The sequence below is a fragment of the Stegodyphus dumicola genome, chromosome 9 (assembly GCF_044657685.1).
Source record: "Stegodyphus dumicola isolate Sdum_Otavi_A_Nest chromosome 9, ASM4465768v1".
In the NCBI taxonomy this organism is placed as follows: domain Eukaryota; kingdom Metazoa; phylum Arthropoda; class Arachnida; order Araneae; family Eresidae; genus Stegodyphus; species Stegodyphus dumicola.
The window spans coordinates 184,332,489-184,354,351 of NC_140776.1; the positions used below are offsets into that span (position 1 = coordinate 184,332,489).

Here is a 21,863-nt window from a genome sequence, read left to right on the forward strand (position 1 = left end):
GAAGTAGTAGATTATTTTCAAAGTTATGGGATCCTACTATCAAAAACAGTATACGTTAATGGGTACGATATGATTGATAAAACAGTAATAGATTGCAACAGTTACCCGCAAAAAGTTAGTTTTAACAGTTCTAAATAGAATTTCGAGAAAGTCAAACAGCCTAACAAAATAGCAGAAACCGATAAAAGCTCTTTTACGAAGCGCAAAAATGAAGCTGGTTGAAAACTAATTGTTTATTTCTTCATGTCTTGAAAGTGTGACTTATATTAGACTTATATATAGTACTATTCTAACATAGGTATTTTGACACAAAATCGGACTTTTTCTGAAATAACATACCAATTTTTTTACATATTTCGATTCTATGACTCAAATTATGCCTAAATATTAAATTTTTATAAAATTTGGTGGGAAATTTACGGAGAAATTCAAAAAATTTATGTTGCCCCTTTTTTTCAGTTCACGCTAAGAATAGCTCACTTATTGAACTTCTTAATATATGGCAACCTCTTTTCATTTCCCTTTTTACATCATGCATTAGCAGAAAAAAAGCCACAATCGTTCCTTCTTTCAAATAATGTTCTTTTTATTATATTTTAATTATAATTGTTATTATTTTAAATATTTTTTTTCTTTTTCGAATTTCATTTTAATTGTTTAAGTTGCATGGTTTCATTCAAATAACTGTTTTAAAAATTTCTATTGACTTATTCAAACTGCATAGTTTAAATAAAAGGTACATTGTTCATTTTTTTCAAGTAGTTTTCTTTATACTATATTTTTAGTAATAGTTATTATTTTAGGAAATTTTTTAATTTTTAGACTTTTATTTTAATTGTTTGTGTTTGTCTCTTCAGATAACTGTTTTAAAATTTTCTATTTATTCATTCAAACTGAGCATTTTAAATATATTTGCATGCCAGTTGGTTTTCCTTAGAAAGTTCTTCACAAGAAAGTTCCTTTTAGGCAGATAGCCCTGCTTTGATATAATTTAATAATCCAATTCAATCCATTTCACCAGTATTTGGTCAGAGCCTTTATCAGTCTTTAGAGCATGAATGTCTTTATCAGTCTTTTAAGGCATGAAATGAAATGAAAGACTGGACAAGAGGAAAAACGTCTTTACATGATATCCATATACATTTTAGAGACATTAGGATTTTTTGGAAGCAAGAGACGAAAAATGAGCAATGCCTTTGCTGGGAATCGAACTACAGACCTCTCGAATTCGCGCCAAACATGCAGACCACTACACCACGAAGGCACTACTTCGCTAACAAGGCGGGAATAATACCTTGTAACATCACTGAATAAATTCTTTAATCTTCACATAATTCGACTGAGAAGTCATGGGAGGTTCCGTTTATGATACAATATGATGTTCTATGACGTAATTTAAATTTATACAACCATATAGTCGAAAATAAGTTGCACTTCAATTTAATCTGCAATGATATGGTTTTTGGCTTTTCCGTTAGTACTAACTCAATTTGCTGGTATGCAAGTGCAAGTGTTTTCTCTTCGAACACCCAATTTCCTTGAAGTAGATTCACTTTTAAATTTTTGCTCTCCCCCCATTTCCTTCTTTACTTCTACATTTGTTTTCAGTGCTGACACAAGGAAATTAAGATTTTTCAATTGCTACACTTCCATAAGTTTTGTATTCTTGTCAAATTTTTTAAAATATCTGTTGCATCAAATGCGTTTCAGCTGAAGAGAGCTTATCGTTTTCTAGAAATTTGAACTATAAATAAAGTTTAAAGGATAAGTCCAGGGATAAATATTTAAATTAAAAGATTTTTATCAAATGAGAAAGAAATAAACCACTCCAGCAGCGTTTATCTTGTACCAATGAGTGGCCCGATTCTTATATTGGATGCAAACAACCTAAATCATATTATTTATAGTTTTTAAGCCTAATAATTTCTATATTAAAGAACATGTTTTTTATATAATCTACAACATGAGAGAAAACTACTACTTAAAACATTCTTTCTAAGAGGATTAATGTAAAAATTGATATTTGTTTATACATTTTTAAAGCTGGGACATGATCCAAACTGTCGATGTCCTGTTTGCTTAAAAACATTGTGAAAATAAATATCAAACGAACTTAATCAGTTTTAGACAATTCAATTTAAATGAAGTTAAAGTAAAGTAGCACACGATAACATGGTGAAGGTAAAAATTTACTGTTACAAATATTAAAAAAAAAAAAAAAAAAAAGGAAGAAAGAAATTTTTTTAAAAAAGCTTAAATTTTGACTATCATAATCTGCAATTTTAAAAAAAATAGCTTTTCTTATAGTATTAATATTTATTACGCATCATTGAGGAAAAAATTTCATACAATTTATTCTCCACAAAAATTTATTTGAAATTTAAGGATAAAAATAGCTGCGGCAATTCACTGCAACAAAATTCATAAACAACATTTGGCTCAAAAAAAAAAAAAAAAGATGCCAAATTTCAAAACGCAAAAAATATGTAAATTCATGTATATCTCAGAAAATTTTGAATAAAAAAACTCTAATTTTTGGCAGGTGGGCTTAGAAATACACCTACTCTAAGATGATTGTAAAAATTTTACAGGTTATGGTTCAAAATTTTTTTCGAAAAATTTATAAAAATTATTTTAAAATACATATTTTAAAAATAAATCATAAAAAATAGACAAATTTTATTTGGAATGAACCTAAATTTCAAATTCTAGAAGAAGGAATCAAGTAAGTTTAATAATAATAAAAAAAGAGATTAATAAAGACATATCAAATTCAATTAACACTGAGGAGCTTAAATTTTAAGAGCTAATTTTTTTAAAATTACTCATGCAATTTTTACGAAACTTGGTAGTCTGGCATACTTTGAGTCGTAGAATCGAAATATGTAAAAAAATCGGTATGTTATTCCAGGAAAAAATCAGATTTTGTGTCAAAATACCTATGTTAGAATAGTACTATATATAAATCTAATATATATCCTTAAGAACACAATTTGAATTTTGTCAATCAGCCCAGTAGAACGAGAGATAAAGAACTGTCCCATTTCTTTTTTTCTTCTTTTTTTTTCTGTGCAGTGTACATACGTTTCAAAATTGTTCTTATTTCAGTATTACTCAGCTGTTGGAATTGTTTCAGTTTTTCTTCTTTCAGAACTCTTTTCAAGATTATAATAAATATCAACAATATATTCATCCACACTAGTTGGTAAAGAAGGTGCCTCTTTTCAGTTGCTAAGCTTAAGAGGTGATAAGTGCATCTCATAATTTGCAAATCTGAATTTTGTTTTTAATATCTCTGGAACACCAATTTTTGAGCCTGCCATTACTGGTGCATTGTTGTCACCAAGTGCAGAGAAATTATCCAGAGAAACTGCATTTTCTTTTAAAGTTTTATTAATTAGCTGAGAAGTACTACAGGCCTGTCAAATATTCTTCTAAACTGGGGATAAAAAGTAAACTACACTAAAAATAATAATAATAATTGGATACAGTTTGACATCAGTATTATTGTCTCCATGTGTAGAGAGGCAGAATCGAGCTGTTTTAATGCAATCAATAACCAAAGAATTATTTTCCTTATCCATCTCTTTAACAGTTGTAGCCATTTCTTTCCTTGCATTTATGTATTTCTTAGCGACTTCACTATCGGGAAATATTTTTTAAAATAAAGCTGCCACATGATCTGATGGATTCAGCAGCAGGTGCTCCAGTTAAAAAGAACAAGAAAAGAACAGGCATTCTGCATTAATAACTTTTTTATCCTTCGTTTGCACAGAAAAAAAAAAATATTTTCCATTATTTTCAATACAACTCACGTTAGGCTTGTGTTTTTGTGTAGGCACATGTTTACGAACATCATAAATATATGATACTTCTTTGACAAATAATAAAAGGAAAGCCATCTGTGTACAATTTTCGAAAAATACATGAGTATTTTACCTTTTTTCTCACAGACATAACTAAGATCGTAATTTCTTAACCTATTTCTCAAAAGCATGTGAAACACACAGTGCTCAGCCAAATAAACTATGTTCTTTAGCTCAGCGGCAAGACTAATCAAATAACAACCTCTGTCTTGCTTTATGCTCATTGGTTAACATATGCCACATGACCCCAAGCAGCACTTAATGCTCACTGGAAAACTAGAACACAATGTTTTACTAGAACACAAGACACAGGCTCTCACACACAAAGCAGAAGCATGCCATAATGTCTCATTGATGAAATGTTTTCTTTTATATGCAATGCAGAGAAAAAACAAGCACATAACAAGTAAGTACGCCACGCTACATAAAATCATGAGACATTTTAAGAATAAGAAAGTCAGGAGAATATATTATAAATCAGGTTGATGGGAGTAAGGTCCAAATTCAGGAGTCTCCCACCTGAATCGAGAGAGTTGGCAACACTGCTTGTTATAAATCCTGATACTTAATTACAATACTTACAGTCCAATCAGGATGAACTAAAACTCCTGTGAGCTCCAAAGCTAGAGTGTATGGAGGTTGGTAATAAGGCTCTGTCAGAGGCTCTGGTAAAAGTTTCTCCCTAGAAGGTTCTTTAATGAGCTAAACAAAGAAAAGGATTTCCAATCAAAAAATCATCTTTATATTTTCATTTAACAAACAACACGCATATAAAAATATTAACATTAAATATCACTGGTGAAATTCTTTCCAACTGCAAGAACTGCTTCACCCCACTCAATAGTCAATAGTACAGTCAAAAGTCGTTAATTCGTACACCCATAATCCGGAATGATCTATAATTCGGACCTCAAACCTACAAACTTTCTGCGCATGCGTCTTTACGGCTGCGAATATGCGTGTGCGCAAGTGCATAATACGTTTACGCATGCGCGTGGACAGTATAAGCTAAACTAAAATTATCTAATTTAGTTAATGTTGCAGATTGCGTCGTTCCTTAATCTTCGAATTGGATCCGGCTTATTATTTTTTGCAGGCTGTTAGAGCAATTTTATAAAAGTAAGCTTGAACTTTTGATTATGTCAAATAGAATTTCCGATATATATTTACTAATATGTAAAGGATCTACAAAGCGAAAGTATGTTTTGAAATCCGAAATCTCTTTATCAATTTCACGCTGCTCTGCGGCAAGGGGGGGAGGGGAAGGGCTTGGCGCGCAATGAATTGGAAGTTGATCTGTCAGTACTATCCTTATCTTCAGGGCAGATGTTTTTATTTTATTTGGCTTATAATTCCTTACTAAATGTAGTATTTCATCTCGATGTACTCCGTCTTTGATATGATTTAAATCAAGTTCCTCGTCATTAGAATTCGCTTCCGATAGTGAAGAAAGTGACACAGAGATTATTGAAAACGAAAAAATTTCGATTGACAAATTAGTCGGTATTCTCGACACAGCAATTATAGGACTTGAACAGCGGAACTTCGTAACTAAACAAGAAATTATGTCTGTTTAATAGAATTAAAGAGAAAGTATTATCACATGAAACGAAGCAACTTAAACAACTTACATTGAAAGAAATGTTTAATAAAGTAAACAAATAAATATTAAGCCTTTTTCTTTTTGTAAATTTTGATACCCTTTAGATCATAATTCTTCTTTATTTCATAAATTACGGTTTCATATTTTTAATTTTGTAATTTCTGCATGCCATCTTACCAGATTTAAACTGATGATCTATAATCCGGAAAAATCGATAATTCGGAATTGCCGAAGTCCCGACGGGTCCGGATTAACGACTTTTGACTGTATTAGACCAAAAGAAATAAGGATAATTATTATGAGCTACTGTTTTGTGGCTGTCTCTTTAGATAATCACTATAGAAGAACAGGAAGAATTTGACAATTTATTGAAAAATAATACAGCACAGAGCAAAAAATAGTAATTATAAACAGGTAAAAAAAATTTAAATATTAAGCAAATCCTCCTCAGCACATGAAAAATATTATGAATTATTAATATTGTTCTCAGAGTAAATTCAAAATACGATCCAGCTCGAACCACAGCCTTTCAGACCTGAATAACTGATTCTTCCTGGCTTTCAGAGACATATTTATAAAGCATTGCACAGGCTTCGGGGAAAAAAATAATCTTAGGCTTTATAAGTGCATTTTCCCAAAACTTTCAGATAAGCCCAAAGTTGACAAAAATCAACCAAATATTGCTAAGGCTCCATCAGAAGCATTTTGGTCTATATTTTACACACTAGTTGAGCTATTTTAATAATTAAACTTTTATTGACTTCAGAACTGAAAGATTTATAATCCTATACAAGAAATAAAGGTATTTTGGTACCATCGCAACCACCTTGGCGCAATTTTCTGAAGAAGAAATAGAATGGTATCAAATCAGATAAAGTTATTTCATATCATACATGTTATTAAGTACATATTTTAATTTTAGTTTGACATTTAATCCAGAAAACAATTTATAAAACTACTTAAAAATGATATCTCCTGCATGTAATTATTTCAGTATACCAGTCTTACCACCCTCTTCTAACTCTTACAAGCAAAATTTAACACTCATTATTCTTTACTCCAACAAATACATAAATTTGACTGCTGTAGTAAATGGCAGACATTATTCTCAAATAAATTACCATTTTGAATGCTGACATGCCTGTCGCACTTTTTCCCGTTGCATTTCCAAAATATATCATCACCAAATGTGAAACTGAATGTTCCTGCCTTTGTGGCAAATTATTACATTCGTGCAAAAATTTTACAGAACTTTCTTCATTTGCAGCCTAATCCCTCAAGCGTATATTTCAAAATTCAGCTGAAAGACAAAAATATCACAGTTTGCTTTTAGAGCTTCTAATACAAACAAAACAGCATGTAAAAATTGGTGACGTTGCTTACTCAAACTTAGAGTTAATGAATATGATTACTTGAAGAACTGTTATGCCCATGGTTGCCGCAGGTTGGGGACTCTGTGAAAATTTGGTAACTTCTACCAAGGTGGTTGTAATAATACCAAAGTACTGAAATAAACACTTATATCCAAAATATATGGTTACAAGTTGAATTAAATTCAAAATAAATCCCAAAGCTATCACCCTAAATGCAAACATTAAACAAATAATATGTCATATCATAGCAATACACACACACACATGCCAAAAAATTGCAACCAGATAGACAAAAATGGCTTATAAAGAAATCGAGATATTTATAAGAATCGATTAAACCTCACCTATTAAATGTTAAGGTATTTTAAGTCTATTACATAATTTTTTCATTTTCACATCTGCCTTATATAAACATTTAACTTTTTATGTTACAATCAGCAACTGATTGCATATATTCTAGAGATTGAGATATTATTGAAGAATTCTACAGAGTGAGGTTACTACAAATAATTTTTGATATCCTTGGTCAGAATTTTCAAGAGTTCTTCCATGCTTAAAATAAATGTCAAATTCAATTGAATGACTCTATGATATAATCATACGACCATTCTATGACCATAACGAATCATTCTATGATATAATCATACGACCACTGGTTCATCAGTCTACTACAAATTACTCACAATGAATAATGGCAGCATACGAACACAACATGTTTTCTTATTATCGATATTCAGAATTTCAGTCGGTACCATTCTGTTATCAGGGAACCAGATCCAAGAATATGTATGTATGCATGTGTTCATGTATATAAGCAAGCACGAATGTATGTGTGTATATACGTATACATATATATATGCACATACATACATTCATACATTTCTGAATCCCGTCCTGATAACAGAACAGTAACTTTCAGTTTATGCTATAATACAAATACAGAATGGCTGAAATAAAAAGCAATGATTTTTTAATCTACTACAGAAATCACATACCAGATCATGGCTTACATTATAAGCAATTTAAAATAAAATGTACAATTGTAGATTTCTTTATATGGCATAGTTAGTCATATTCTACTTAATATTACAATTATAAACAACAATGCAATATTTTATATAAAAGGTTTCTTTAAAAAAATGCTTACCTTATTATAATACATCATCTCATTATATGTCCTATATAGATAAGCTTTAGGTTTTGACACTGTAAAATATGACAATTATAGTAAAATAAGATTCAAATTTAAAAAACAGTTTAAAATATTAAAAGTAATAAGTTAAACTTACTATGATTATATTCATCTTCAACCTATAAATAAATAAAAATAAGATTATGAAATAAACATAACATTTTTCTCATTATTTCACAACACATATTATTGAATTTAGATAACCTTATATGTATCAATTTTACTGCAGAAATTGCTTTTCACTCAAAATTAATTTAGCTAAAATGCTTAAACGGAATGAGTTCTTTAAATCTCTGCATTGGTTCTTAATCCCTTCTATTCACGGAAATGTTTGGCCTGACTTGAATTGCCGGTTTGGCATCGCCTTATTGCTCGAGTAAAGGACAAAACACCTTCATATTTATTTCTTAATTATTGTTCATTGAACGGGAGTTGGTTTCTTCCCCTTGAAAAGTCAACTAATTTACGATCAATGACAATGATTACTTGCATTTAATTTTATTCTTGCTTTTAATTTATTCCTTTTACAATTAAAATTTTGTTATTCATGATTTAATTCGAGTCCCCGTTAAGCATTTTTAACAATTTACATTCAAGTTACTTCCAAACATCTTTCGAAATAGAACTTACTAAGTATGGCTTCATTCTTTTCAGATAATTCTACTATAATTAATCTTAGGAGATAATATAATCAATATTATTTAGTAAATAAATTATTATTAACTTACTTTGCAGCAATTGCGCCAAGTAGTAGAATAACTTGATTTCGCACTAAGTGAATTTAAGATTGTGTGTGTGTGTGTGTGTGTGTACCTCCCGAGTTCTTTAAAGAAAAGGAGAAGGGCATTATAACAGTCAGTCATAAAAAGATATAATGTAAATGCATTTTCCCCAAAGAAAAGTATACATCTGCTTTTAGATGTCATGCTATTATTTTCGATCCTTAAAACATAAACTTTAGCTATTAAATATCACCATTATATATGGAAGGTTTTTAAAAAAATTAATACTGCTATTTATTAACGAATACAAATATATTTAAATTTAATCAATTAATTACACGCTGTAAGATATTTCTAAAATTTAAAAATGTGTACTACATGCTATGGTGTGTTGTATTACTAAATAAAATATTGCAAAATATGTTGTACATTAAAATACTCTTTCTTATACATATGAAAGTAAGAGAATCTAACAATTAAGACTAATCCGCACAAAAGAAATGTAGAAAACAGGTTCCGTATTGTGACTAAAAGAGAAGCAATTGTGTGCTCAGGACACAAGATCCCTTCCCTGGTCATCCAATACAGCAGAACATCATCACTACATTGTAACTTAGGATCAAGCTATGGATAGATGAGCAAGAACTGCTTCTTCTTAGTATCTGTTTTACAAACAGGACATTGGCTATTCATCAATATGGCTATTCTGTTGAGATGTTCAGCTAAGCAATCATGCCTCGTATCCAGTCAGAAGTAAGCCAAAGCTTCTCTACAACGCATATAACTGAATTCATTTCAATCATTCCTGATATTCTCCCAGAGTTTACCCTTCAATTTAATAGATAGTTCTGTGTTGTAAGCTGACATCAGATTCGCTCGAATACTTCTTCTAAGGGAATCCAAAAGAATGAAATTCTGTTCCATATATGACTTCGTACCCCTCTTTGCTTTTTCATTACCATCAATATCTAAATGGGATGGTATCTGCTGAAATTCTAGAGATTTACCATTCCTATTTAGTTCCCTGATATCTCGTTTCATTTTTGACACAAGAGGAGGCCCAAAGCAGTGTTAAAAGAGCAACTGCCTGTACAGCGGATTCAGAATCAACATGAATGATGACCTTTGTAAAAACTCAATTCTAGATTTCATATTAGACACAGCGAAAAAGACCACGAGAACTTCTGCATCAAAGTTAGAAAATGGTGACACACAGGGACATACTGTGAAAACAGTTTATAATATACAGCTGCACCAGCAGCATTATTCATTCTAGAGCCATCTGTAAATGCACATATCTGTTCCGGTTCAGGATAGTTATTGTCCAATAGTGACAGGGCATTTGTTTTTAGAATAATATCTAGTGTGTCTTTTTTCCTATTTTCATCCACTTTGTGAAATTTTTGTCTTAATTTATTGGTATTGTAAAGACTTAAATTTTAGTGTTGTAATTTTTAAGCTTTGGTGATGTCAAAATTGACATTCAATGGTCAACGGTCAATTTTGACATAGACCATTGAATGGCATTGACCATTGACCAAATTCAATGGTCAATTTTGACATTAATTATCAATGTTTTGTTTTTGGGAAGTGGCCTGATATAAATGGATTTATTTCTGAATGAAGACTAAGAAACAACAACAGGTTCTATAATCGTACACCATAATATATTAGGTACTTTCTGATTATCCACAATCATAATTTCAACTTAGGAAGAATTGCCTTTGTAAATGTATAAATGGATATTTCTGGCATATTTCTGAGTATGCACCTAATAAAAACTACCTTAGACATGTGCATATCACACACGTGTTTGAGTGCATGTGGATTTACATGCTTTAAGTTGAACAGTTATTATGTTAACATTATTCACCAGCTGTGAAAATGTTACTTAAGAGCGTGTTTTTCACAAAGTCATAAGTTGCAGATTTTTTTGTGAGGGGGCAGATAATCAAAATGTGCCATGCACGACTTCAAGAAATGGCAGAAATGAAATAGCGTCCATTTTTGCAGCATTAAAAAACATACTAGTCATCTTCAAATGCTAGAAACATTACAGTTCTTGAACTCTGAAGCCATTATTGAGGTAAATAAGAATTTTATAGGCAAAGCTATAACAAAACTATAAAATTCAAGAGAAAGAGCTGGAATCAAATTTAACATAGAAGTTATGATAGAAGAATGGTCATAAAGACAGGGTATATTTAAAGAGTATGCAAATCTGAAGGTTCTCCTTTGACTTGAGAATATACGTAAGGTATTGCAATAATCCTTTCCATTTCTTTTAATTAGTTATTAAGCATTTTTTCCTCCTTTCAGCATGCGTTTGTGGTGCAATTGGAAGCATATTCAGCGTGTATTCGAGAGATGCAGGTTCAAATACGAACAAGGACATTGCACATTTTTCCTGTTCTTACATCGAATAGTTTAATGACTCTAAAGTGGTACCTGAACTAAAAGGTGGCAGATTTCAAAATTCATCACTACCATGATTTGACAAATGGGTCCCCTAATCACCAGTCATCGTTTAAAAGGGGGAGTATATAAGGTATTTTTTTACTCTTTCCAGCATGCCATCGTGGTGTAACAGTAGCACACTCAGAGTTGTGTTTGAGAGGCCCAGGTTCGAGTCTTGGTGAAAGCATTGCTCATTTTTCATGTCTTCTGCTTTGAATAATCTAATGACTCTACACAGTTAGACCTCAAAGAAGCATATCAATGGATGACTAGTATGGAAAGCTAGACACTGTACTTTACGATGTTCCATAAAGCTTGCTATCAATTTGTGAGGATACATACCAACATAGCATTTTTATTTTTACTTCTTTGTTTTAGTTCCATTATCATGCACCACTGAAAACGTGGGCACAACTGCATTAATTTATCATTATAAAATGAATTCTAGTGCAATTAAAAAGCAAAACATTTAACTTTCAATATAACAGAGACACATAAAACTATTATATTAAGAATATTTGCACACTTACAGGGTTGCCATTTTCATCTCGAGGAGGAGCACCTATAAAAAATTTTGAAAAATAAATATTTTGCTCATAATTTTTAACTTGAATAAAGTACAGCTACCAGTGAGCAATAACATATAAATATGATATATATATATAAGAATATGGCCACATATTTACAAAATAAGATTTAAAGATTTAAATTGAATTTTGATGCTTGTGATTCCCAATGATGTCCTTAATGTATCTTTTTAACCTTTGAGTATTCTAACACTGCAGAAACAGAACCTAATTAGGAAGTGAAAAGTAAGTATGACCTCTAGCATATTAACTTAAAAAATTCACCATTTCTTATGGAAATATATAGAGTATGTATACAGCATGTACACAGTGTCCATACATGCATGTGCACAGCAACGAAAAAAAAAGGGATGGATGGAAGGAGAATTATGCAAACACTTTGTTTAATTACATGTTTTGAATGAAATGGCACGGAATACATTATTTTTCACATTCTGTAAAAATTACTGATGTTTTTGTCATCTAAATGTGTTTTGTCATCTACTGATGTTTTTGTCTTACTGATGTTATTGTCATCTAAAATTATGATAATAAATCAATTTTTATGGCGTAAAATTTTAACAAGATAATATATTGTTAATACTTTTCTAACAATAACCTTGCAGAGGATGGCAGGTGTGACATAAATAGATGATTAAATTGAAATAAAAAATATGATTGATTATCTAAGATGACAGAATAGTTTGATGCATAACCATGGTCATCAAAATTAGCAAACCACTGCTGGTGAGGAACATATTGTTCTTTGTGTTAACTGGAATTTAAGACAAATTGTTTTCGTTTATCACGTTTAACCGAGTAATTTCAGTACATTAATACTAATTTATATTTTTTATTTCCGATATAAATGCTTACATATTGTTTTCTGTGTTAACTTGAATTTAATACAAATTTATTTTCGTATATCACGTTTAACCGGTTAGTTTTACATCTACATGCTTATTATCTGTGAATTTTTACTACCATATGCTTAATATATTGTTTTGTCTGCTAACTTGAATTTACATGCACTAAAAATCACGTTTACGGCTCGGCTCATCGTCGATGAACCGCGAGCTTGGCGAGTAAAAATGCAACGCTGCCAATGGGTTAACGGGTTCTCTGCAGATGAAAACCCGCAAAAGGTTACCAGCGAGGATATTCCGTTTGGCATCGGTTGTACCATTATTGGTGACTTTATTGCCTGCGCCGGCAAAACGGAAAAGTACCAAGTATTTTCACTAAAATATCCTTTTAGACTCTAAAATGTCATTAAATAATCATTACAAAATAATGAGAATTGCATCTTTTCACATCTTACTGCAGACAAAAGAAGAGCAAAACTGGAATAGTTTTATGATTTGTAGATTTTTTTAAACCTTCATTTGAAAATTAAAATGAACTTATTAAATATATTACGAGTTTTTACACACACTTCTTCTCACCTGTTTTGAATATTTTACAAGTGTAGCGATCACATGATGGTATGCTTGCTTGGTGCTGCTTGGTAAGCAGTTGCTTGCTTATGTCGCCATCGATTAGCACTAATGAGAAGGGCAGCAACACACGAGTTCTGCATGCCCTTTAAGATGATGACCTTGGAATTCGATCCCTGGTCTGTTATGTGGCAGTCCAGTATTGCAAAAGAGCTCCCTGCACAACAGATTCTGATATTCGAACTACTTTGTAATGCAAGCATTTGATCAACCCTCGAGATCGCTACACAAATGTTAGGGATAATTTTGGAAAGAGTTCTCTATGAGAGTACGGCTGTAGTGCCATATACCTTGAAATACTTTAAAAAGGAAAATTGCAATAGTTAGAACATTTAAAAATTAAGCGTATAAGAAGATAAATGGCTCCCTATATGGTCTGTGAATCCATCTCATCAAAGAAGGAAATGCATTCTGTATTTTGTTTGCCCCCCAAAACAACAACAACAACAAAAAAGCTAATTATGTGCAAACATAATAAACTTAACAAATCTACAAGATTCTCTAAAAATCTTGAAATAATCTCTTTTTATAGCTTGGTTTTGCTTATTTGATTGTGGCAAAGCATGTGAGGGCTAACTGTCTAAGAAGGGTGCTTTCATGGAAGACTTTCTACGAGATACTTGATTGTATTTACATTACACATGGGGAAAACCATGAAAATGGTTATGCAGCTAGTTTGTTGGCCTGGAATTAAAACCAGGTCAAATTACCACTGCTCCCCCCCTTTACCACTCGGCCACTGATGGGACCTTTTTACAACTTGACAAAAAAAGCAATGGATGATGAAATTTTTAAATGTTGATAGAATTGAACTAAAGAATATTTTGGGTAGAGTAGACTTTAAGGTACCCCTTCTATTATGCCGAAGTTGTTGTTTGATTTATCGCCATGTTGTTGTTTCATTTATGGTAGCCTGAGTAGTTGAATGTTATCGAAACCCTATTGTGACATAATCAGGTGCATGATTCTGGGAAATTTTGAATGATGGGATGTTTTGTAATCGTTTTTGTGATGTGTGTTAAAACCGTTTAGATGGATTTGAATGGGTTTGTAGGAAGAAAGGTTCAGATGGTCACTATGTGAAGTGTTCGATCAGAAAGAGTACCTGGTTTGAAAAAAGTCATTTGAGTATGATTGATATTTTGATTTTTACGTGGCTCTGGGTGTACGAAGCAAACTCGAAAATCATGCTAAGTGAATATTTGCTTTCGGTAGTGCTTAAATGTTTAAACATGATTTTCCTTTTTATGTTATTTTATTGTTTGGTTTAAAATGTATTTTATTGAGATTATGTATTTTTTGTTTGCCTATATTGTAGAATTTGGTGCTCCTTTAACTTTCTAAGTGAAAATATATCGATGTGTACATGGACAAAGTAAAGGGAGTGCGCAATGCAAGTTTGTGCAATTCTGTGATTTTTTTTTTTAAGTGAAAATCGGTCAACGTGTACATGAATAAAGTTAAAAGAGTGCGCAATGCCATTTTTGTGCAATTCGGGGATTTTTTTAAAGTGAAAATAGGTCGACGTGTACATGGATAAAGTCAAAGGAGTGTGCAATGCTATTTTTGTGCCAGTCGGTTTTTTTTTTTTTTTTTTTTTTTTTTTTTTTTTAAGTGAAAATAAGTTGATGTGTACATGGATAACGAGTTTGTGCAACTGTTTGTCTTGTTATTTTGGCTTTGTGTAGCGGCGATTTTTGGCGCAAAAATGGTGCTTCGCAAGCCAAAATAGCGAGTCAAAGAATTGCACAAAATGAGTATCCATGTATTGCCAAGGGGTACCCTAAACTATACTTTTACCAATATTTTATTATATATAAAAAGAAATTCAATTTTGGAGCAAACATGTCTGAAGGATTTAAGATGCAAGCTTTCAAAATGTTTGCACAAAGCAGATACATGAGCAATTTATTACAGCAAATGACAATGCCCAGTGGTATTTATTTCAAGCCATGAGACTTTTTTGGAGTACCCTTTGAATTATGGCCAATCTGTTGTTTCATTTATCGCCAGCTGTTGTATCATTTATGATATGATAACAAAGTATTTTACGGTGTATGTTTTGGAAACCCTATCATGACGTGACTGGCTGTAATTGATCGCACTGATTTTGAATTGATGGTGCTTATTTTGTGTTGTACACCGTAAAAAAGCTGCTTGTGATAAGATCAACATGAAGTTTCTTTATGATTTGGAATAAATAGGAAAGAAATTATTGACTGACTGTTGTGTAAATGAAGGTTTAATCAGTAATCGATATAAATGTCCTGTTTGTACGAAGAAAATGCGTATGGTCAAACGTAAAGATCGTTCAGATAGCTTTCAATGAGCTTGTCATGAGAAAATTTCAAATACTCACTATATAAAACATTCCATTAGAAAGGGATTGTGGTTTACTGAGATTATAATTTTTGTGTCTGGGTTTTGGACGACATTTTACTTGGGAGGGTGTTGCACTTAAACAAGAATGGAGCCAAAAAAGTCCCCAATTTTCACTAAGACGGTCCTGAAATATAATTTCCCCCTTTCTTTTATTAAAGAATCTCAGAATACCTGGATAGAGTAGAGAGAATGGTACCCCTTATGTTATCGTGAAGTTGTTGTTTCATTTATGGTAGCCTGAGTAGTTGAATGTTATGGAAACCCTATTATGACGTAATCAGTCGCATGATTGCGGTAAATTTGCAAAGGCTTGTAGGTGTGTGTTGGTTAGGATGTATATTGCTTGTTTTGTGGTTTAAATGGTAAAATGGCTGAATGAGATAAGATTAATTTGAAGTTTCCATACGATTTGGAAAGACAGGGGAAATAAGAATTACTTGACTGGTGAGTAAATGAAGATTTACTTAGTAGCCATTATTAAGTGTCCTGTTTGTAGGAAGGAAATGCGCATGGCCGAATGTTGGGGGATACCTGCACTACAGAGGATATTTTTTACTCTTATTTTGTGAATTTATGTGGCAACGCCAGTATACAGATTTTAGTTCAGATAATTTTAGGAAGTTTTTGGATGCTGTTGAGGAATTTTGTTTGAGTGAAGACATGTTAAGTGATAAATAACGCGAGTGGATATTTCCTTTGTGTAGTGCAAAGATGAATTTCCTTTTTTATTTTATTTAATTGTTTGATTTAAAATATAGGTTATTGAGATTATATATTTTTTGTTGGCTGCTCCTTTAAGTGAATATAGTTTGATGTGTACAAAGTCAAGGGAGTGTGCAATACTTAGTTTGTGCAATTGTCCGATTTTTTTAAAATAGTCGATATATACATGGATACCGAGTTTGTGGAGTTCTTTGTCTGGCTAATCTTTGGAATATGGTAACAGGTAGTTCGGTGACATTTTGGTAAGGCGATAAAGGTTACTAGCTAGGACGTTAGCAATGTACATGGATAAAGTCAAGAGTGTGCGCAATGCCATTTTTGTGCAATTCTGGGATGTTTTTTTAAGTGAAAATAGGTCGACGTGTACATGGTTACCGTGTATGTACAATTCTTAAAAACGTGGCAAGCAGTTTGCGATTCTGCACTTTCTCCCAATTTCGCACCTAATCTTCATCACATGATTAAGCTATTTTGTTCCATAAAAGTTCTAGCATAAGCGTAATTCGGCTAGCAGATTGTTGGAAAAAAAATGGTGAGTAAAAAAAAAAAAAAAACATGCCTTTACTGCGTGAAAACAAAATGGCTTCCAAACAACAACTAGCAGGTTGCTGTAGCAAGGTTGGTCGCCAAATTTTCGTCAAAAAATTGCCAAGTTACCATAATCCAAAGATAAACCTGTAATTTAAATAAGTGTTTTAGTCTGTTCTTGAATGTTTCACTTACTTATCTTATCTTTACTTACGGCTTATGTTTCACGTACATATAGCACTTTTAACACCAACCATGAGATTGCTCTAAACAGAAGGTGCTTATTGAAGGGAAATTAAGGTATTATAATTAACAGAAAGTAGGTTTTTGCAATTATCTTTCTAAAACAAACCATCTAACAATGTCCAGTTCTCAAATTTTATTGTGCCATGGCAAAACATGGTAAACCGCTCTCCGATGGGAATATAATCAAGAGGTTTTGGGCACACAGCAAGTGAATACTTTTAACAGATGTGCTTGAATTACAGAAAGAATAAACAAGTAGTGGAATCTGGCAAGGGCATAAAAATGTTAATGTTAAATGTTAAGTGAAAATAGGTCGACGTGTACATGGATGATACCATGTATGTGCAATTCTTAAAAATGTGGCAAGCAGTGGGCGATTCTGCACTTTCTCCCAATTTCACACCTAATCTTTGTCATGATTAAGCACTTTTGTTCCATAAAAGTTCTAGCATAAGCGTAATTCAGCTAGCAGATTGTTGGAAAAAAATGTTGAGTTAAAAAAAAAAAAAATAAATAAATAAATAAATTAATAAATAAATGACTTTACTTCGCGAAAACAAAACGGCTCAAAAAAAAAAAAAAAAAAAAAAAAAAAAACTAGCAGGTTGCTGTAGCAGGGTTGGTCGCCAAATTTTTGCAAAGTTACCATAATCTGAAGATTAACCCTTTGTCCTGTTATTTTGGCTTTACACAGTGACGATACGCAAGCCAAAGAAATGCATAAACTCAGTATCCATGTACCGCTAAAAATCACCAAGGGGTACCCGTAAATATATTTTTACCGAATACCTAAACAGTAAGAACAGAAAATTTAAGTTTCATTAAATACAAATAATATTCTTAAATCATTCACTAAAAAGACTGAACAAAAATCATGCTTTACATACGAGCTCAATCTGTATAAAATATGCCATCCTTTTTCATTTTAGCACACATTCTCGCATGTTGAAATGATGAACTGAATAGCTGAAATGTTGGAACAAGTTCGATTTGTTCTAATACTTCATATTTTTCTCCATGAATTTTAAATACTCTATTTTTTTTAACTTTCTAGAACTTAATGGTTTTTATTTTAGTAATGTACATTGTATTTGTAGTGCACTTTGTCACAATGGTTTTACTATTACATGCTATCTGATACCAACAGCTGCTATCATCTACACTTATGAGAATTTTATTTCCTCAGAAATCTGCATAAAATGCACCTTTTGCTTTCTCTTAAACTCTTATTAGACCTTTGGATACGAATCAGAACAAGAAACTTTTCCAAGTAATGCGTTCTTTCTAAAAATATAAACAAAAACCTTCCACAGGTGGCCCTACCTAATTGCAAAGATTTCCCAGCTCTCCACGAGAATCATGAAACTAAAGATCCCTTTTCAATAAAATTTTGCAGTAAAGACAAGCTGAAATAAAACATAAAACTTCCTCAGGAGATTTTTAAGAAGCCGTTAACTGGATGAAAGGCAGAAAAATGCAAAATTCCTTCAAAATATTATAAAATCTAATCAATAAATCAGAAAAGCTAAAGCAACAGCAGACGAATTCATAACAGACATAATATGATTTATAGCAACACAGATGCTAATCCAATTTGAAGAAAATAAGACTATAAAACCAGTTTTCACTGATAGCATGCTAATGCTTAGACATAGCACAGAGAAGAAAAGCTGACTGAATATCAAGTTTGCAGATTTTGGCTTATTTTTTTTTATAAAAGAATTCTACTACTGCTTCATCTTTACAATTGTACCTAATTTTTCATCCATCATAAATGACCCTAAAAAAAATTATTTTGAGGGATGCTAATGCATTTTTATTTGTAGATGCCAGTAACAGAAGAATGTTCTCTGTTCGACATGGCCCCTAGAGCGGCCAAAAGATAAAAATAGCTAAATACTGGTAAATTGACTTAGATTAGAACTCGGGCAAATGGGCTGAATGCATGGTTTTCCACAAGTGTAACATAAATGTAAGTATCTCTCAGAAAATCCTCCATGAAAGCCTCCCTCTTTCCTAGGCAGATAAATAGCTCTCATATGCTTTCCCATATTCAAATAACCTAACCTTCCATACATATAGAGAACAGAAGCAGAAACCTCTTCTTCATACTGATTAAACTAGGCAAAATAAAGCTATCAACTCAGTCTGTCCCACGGTAATAAAATATTGCAAGTATGTACATGAAAAGATCACTAAATGAAGGGGGAGAGATTGCTGAATGCAAATTATAAACCAACCGTTTAAACCAGTTCTCGGAAAAAATTTTGGGGAAAGTGCGGAATCACCCACTGCTTGGCACGTTTCTAAGAATTGCACAAATTCGGTATCCATGTACACATCAACCTATTTTCACTTGTAAAAACATCAGAGATTTGCACAAACTTGGCATTGCACACTCCCTTGATTTTGTCCATATACACATCGATGTATTTTCACTTAAAAAATAAAAGAGGTTTTCATCTGCAGAGAACCCGTTGTCGCTTCAGGAAAGAACCCCTTGGCGCCGTTGCATTTTTACTCGCCAAGCTCGCGGTTCATCGACGATGACCCGTAAACGTGATTTTTAGTGCATGTAAATTCAAGTTAGCAGACAAAACAATATATTAAGCATATGGTAGTAAAAATTCACAGATAATAAACATGCAGATGTAAAACTAACCGGTTAAATGTGATATACGAAAATAAACCTGTTTTTTTTATAATATTGTTACGCATTTGGTATTTAAAAAGTTAATGTTAGTTCAAATATAAATTAAATGGTTTTATTTCTCGCGCAGTGCAGCGCGTGACAAATATTAAAAGAAAGCTAAGCCGGAAAATTGAAAATACAAGAGCGCGTGCATTAAATAAATAAATATCTCTTTTTGATTTCGAGAAAGTACTGGAAAATTCTAGCGCGTGATTTTAAAATCTTATAAAAGGAGGAAAACATCTCAGTTTGTAGGAGTTGCTTAGTTTGTTGTTGTTTAGAAAACTACTGTTGTTGATTGTAGCGAATTCGCGGATTAGCGTTCTTTAGCTGTTTTGAATTACGTTCTATTGGACATTTGAGTAGTTAAAAGAAAACTACTGTGAGATATTGTAATACTGCATGATAATTTGAGAAAATTTAAGCATTTTTGTTGTGATAATAATAAATTTTTGTTCATTTTTCATCGGACTTGTGCATTCATTTCATAATGAACCCGTACGCACGCAACAATTTTTGGTGTCAGGAGTGGGATTTGAATGCCAATAACAAGAGCGATGGAAGAACAATTGAGACAGCTCATTAGTGCTTTTGCTGCATTCCAAGAAAAGATGGAAGCTGGCCAAGCATCATTTAAAGAAGAGATGAAAGACTCTGTTAAAGCAGAGATTAGATCCATTAAAGCAGAAATGAAATTGGGCCAGGAATCCGTTAAGGAAGAAATGAAATTGGGCCAGGAATCCGTTAAGGACGAAATGAAAGCCATTCAAGCTGGTCAAGAAGAAATGAAAAGAGAAATTACTGCATAATAGAAAATAAATTTGAAGCTATGGAAGGCAGAATTGACGCAGTTGAAGATAAAGTTGGACATATTGAAGAAAGAGTTTCTTCGGTGAAAGAAGAAATAGAAGAAAGAGTATCTTCTGTAAAAGAACATATAGAAGGGAGAGTTTCTGCTGTGGAGGAACGAATTGAAGGAAGAGTTTGTGCCGTCCAACACCAAATCGAACAACAAATTGATGAGAGAGTTTCTGCAGTTGCCAAAGAAATGGATACTTTAAAGAAATTCGTAGCGTCGGCAGGGAGCAGGAGGGATGATTTTAAATTCTTACCAATGCCTGCTCGTCCACCTCTGAAGCTATCCACATATGATGGGAAGACCTCGTGGCAGGTGTATAAGACACAATTTTCTATCGTGGCGGATGCGAATGGATGGGATTCCCAAGCTAAGGCCTGTCATCTCGCCGCTTCTCTAAGAGCCGACACAGCGGATATCCTTCAGACTCTTCCCGAAAACAAAAGACTAGACTTTGAAACTCTATCTGGCGCATTGAAGCTGCGCTTTGGAGAGAAGTGTTTAAAAGACTACAGCAGGCTTCAACTAAAATCCCGTCAGCAGAAGCCCACCGAAACACTTCAGGAGCTCGCCACGGATGTTGAAAGGCTGTCCCACCTTGCCTTTACGGAGTGCCCGAGAGAAACGAGGGAAATCCTGTCGCTGCAATATTTCATTGGTGGCATTCGGGACCCTGAAATACAGAAAGCACTGCGAATGGCAGATGTAAAGCATGTAAAAAGCGCTCTGTTGTACGCCGTGAAATTGGAGGCAGCCCAGCAAGCAACTCTTAGGGATCGCTACCCAGTCAAAGCTGTCCACGACCCAGGGGACCAATTGATGGCTCGTTTAGATGATTTATCCAGACAAGTCGATGCTTTGATACGGAGTAGCAGTGAGAACAAAATGGCTGTAAGATGTTGGAGATGTGGTTCTGAAGGTCACCTACGACGGCATTGCAGAACACCCCAGGGCACGGATAATGAAACGGATGAGTTGACAAGACCAGTGAATGCTTTAAGACGGAATAGTGGTGAAACAAAACCGACCCTAAAGTGCTGGAATTGCGGTGTTGAAGGCCACCTACGAAGGAACTGCAGAACTCCCCAGAGCACGGAAAATAAGGCATACGATTTAAACAGACAATTAAATGCCACGGGAAGGAAAAGGACTGACAAGAAA

The 21,863-nt window shown here is 32.8% G+C and overlaps 1 protein-coding gene across 2 annotated transcripts in view; it reads right to left on the reverse strand.

Moving 5' to 3' along the window:
* The window catches only part of LOC118199657 (mitochondrial import inner membrane translocase subunit TIM50-like), a 94,518-nt gene that overhangs the window by 68,916 nt on the left and 3,739 nt on the right, over window positions 1–21,863 (reverse strand). For both annotated transcript variants that reach the window (XM_035371555.2, XM_035371553.2), the window contains exons 2-5: window positions 11,744–11,775; window positions 8,132–8,153; window positions 7,990–8,048; window positions 4,449–4,568 (exon numbers count right to left, since the gene is read on the reverse strand). In XM_035371555.2, the coding sequence (XP_035227446.1) occupies window positions 4,449–4,568; window positions 7,990–8,048; window positions 8,132–8,153; window positions 11,744–11,775 (233 nt within the window). The remainder of the gene's footprint in view (window positions 1–4,448; window positions 4,569–7,989; window positions 8,049–8,131; window positions 8,154–11,743; window positions 11,776–21,863) is intronic.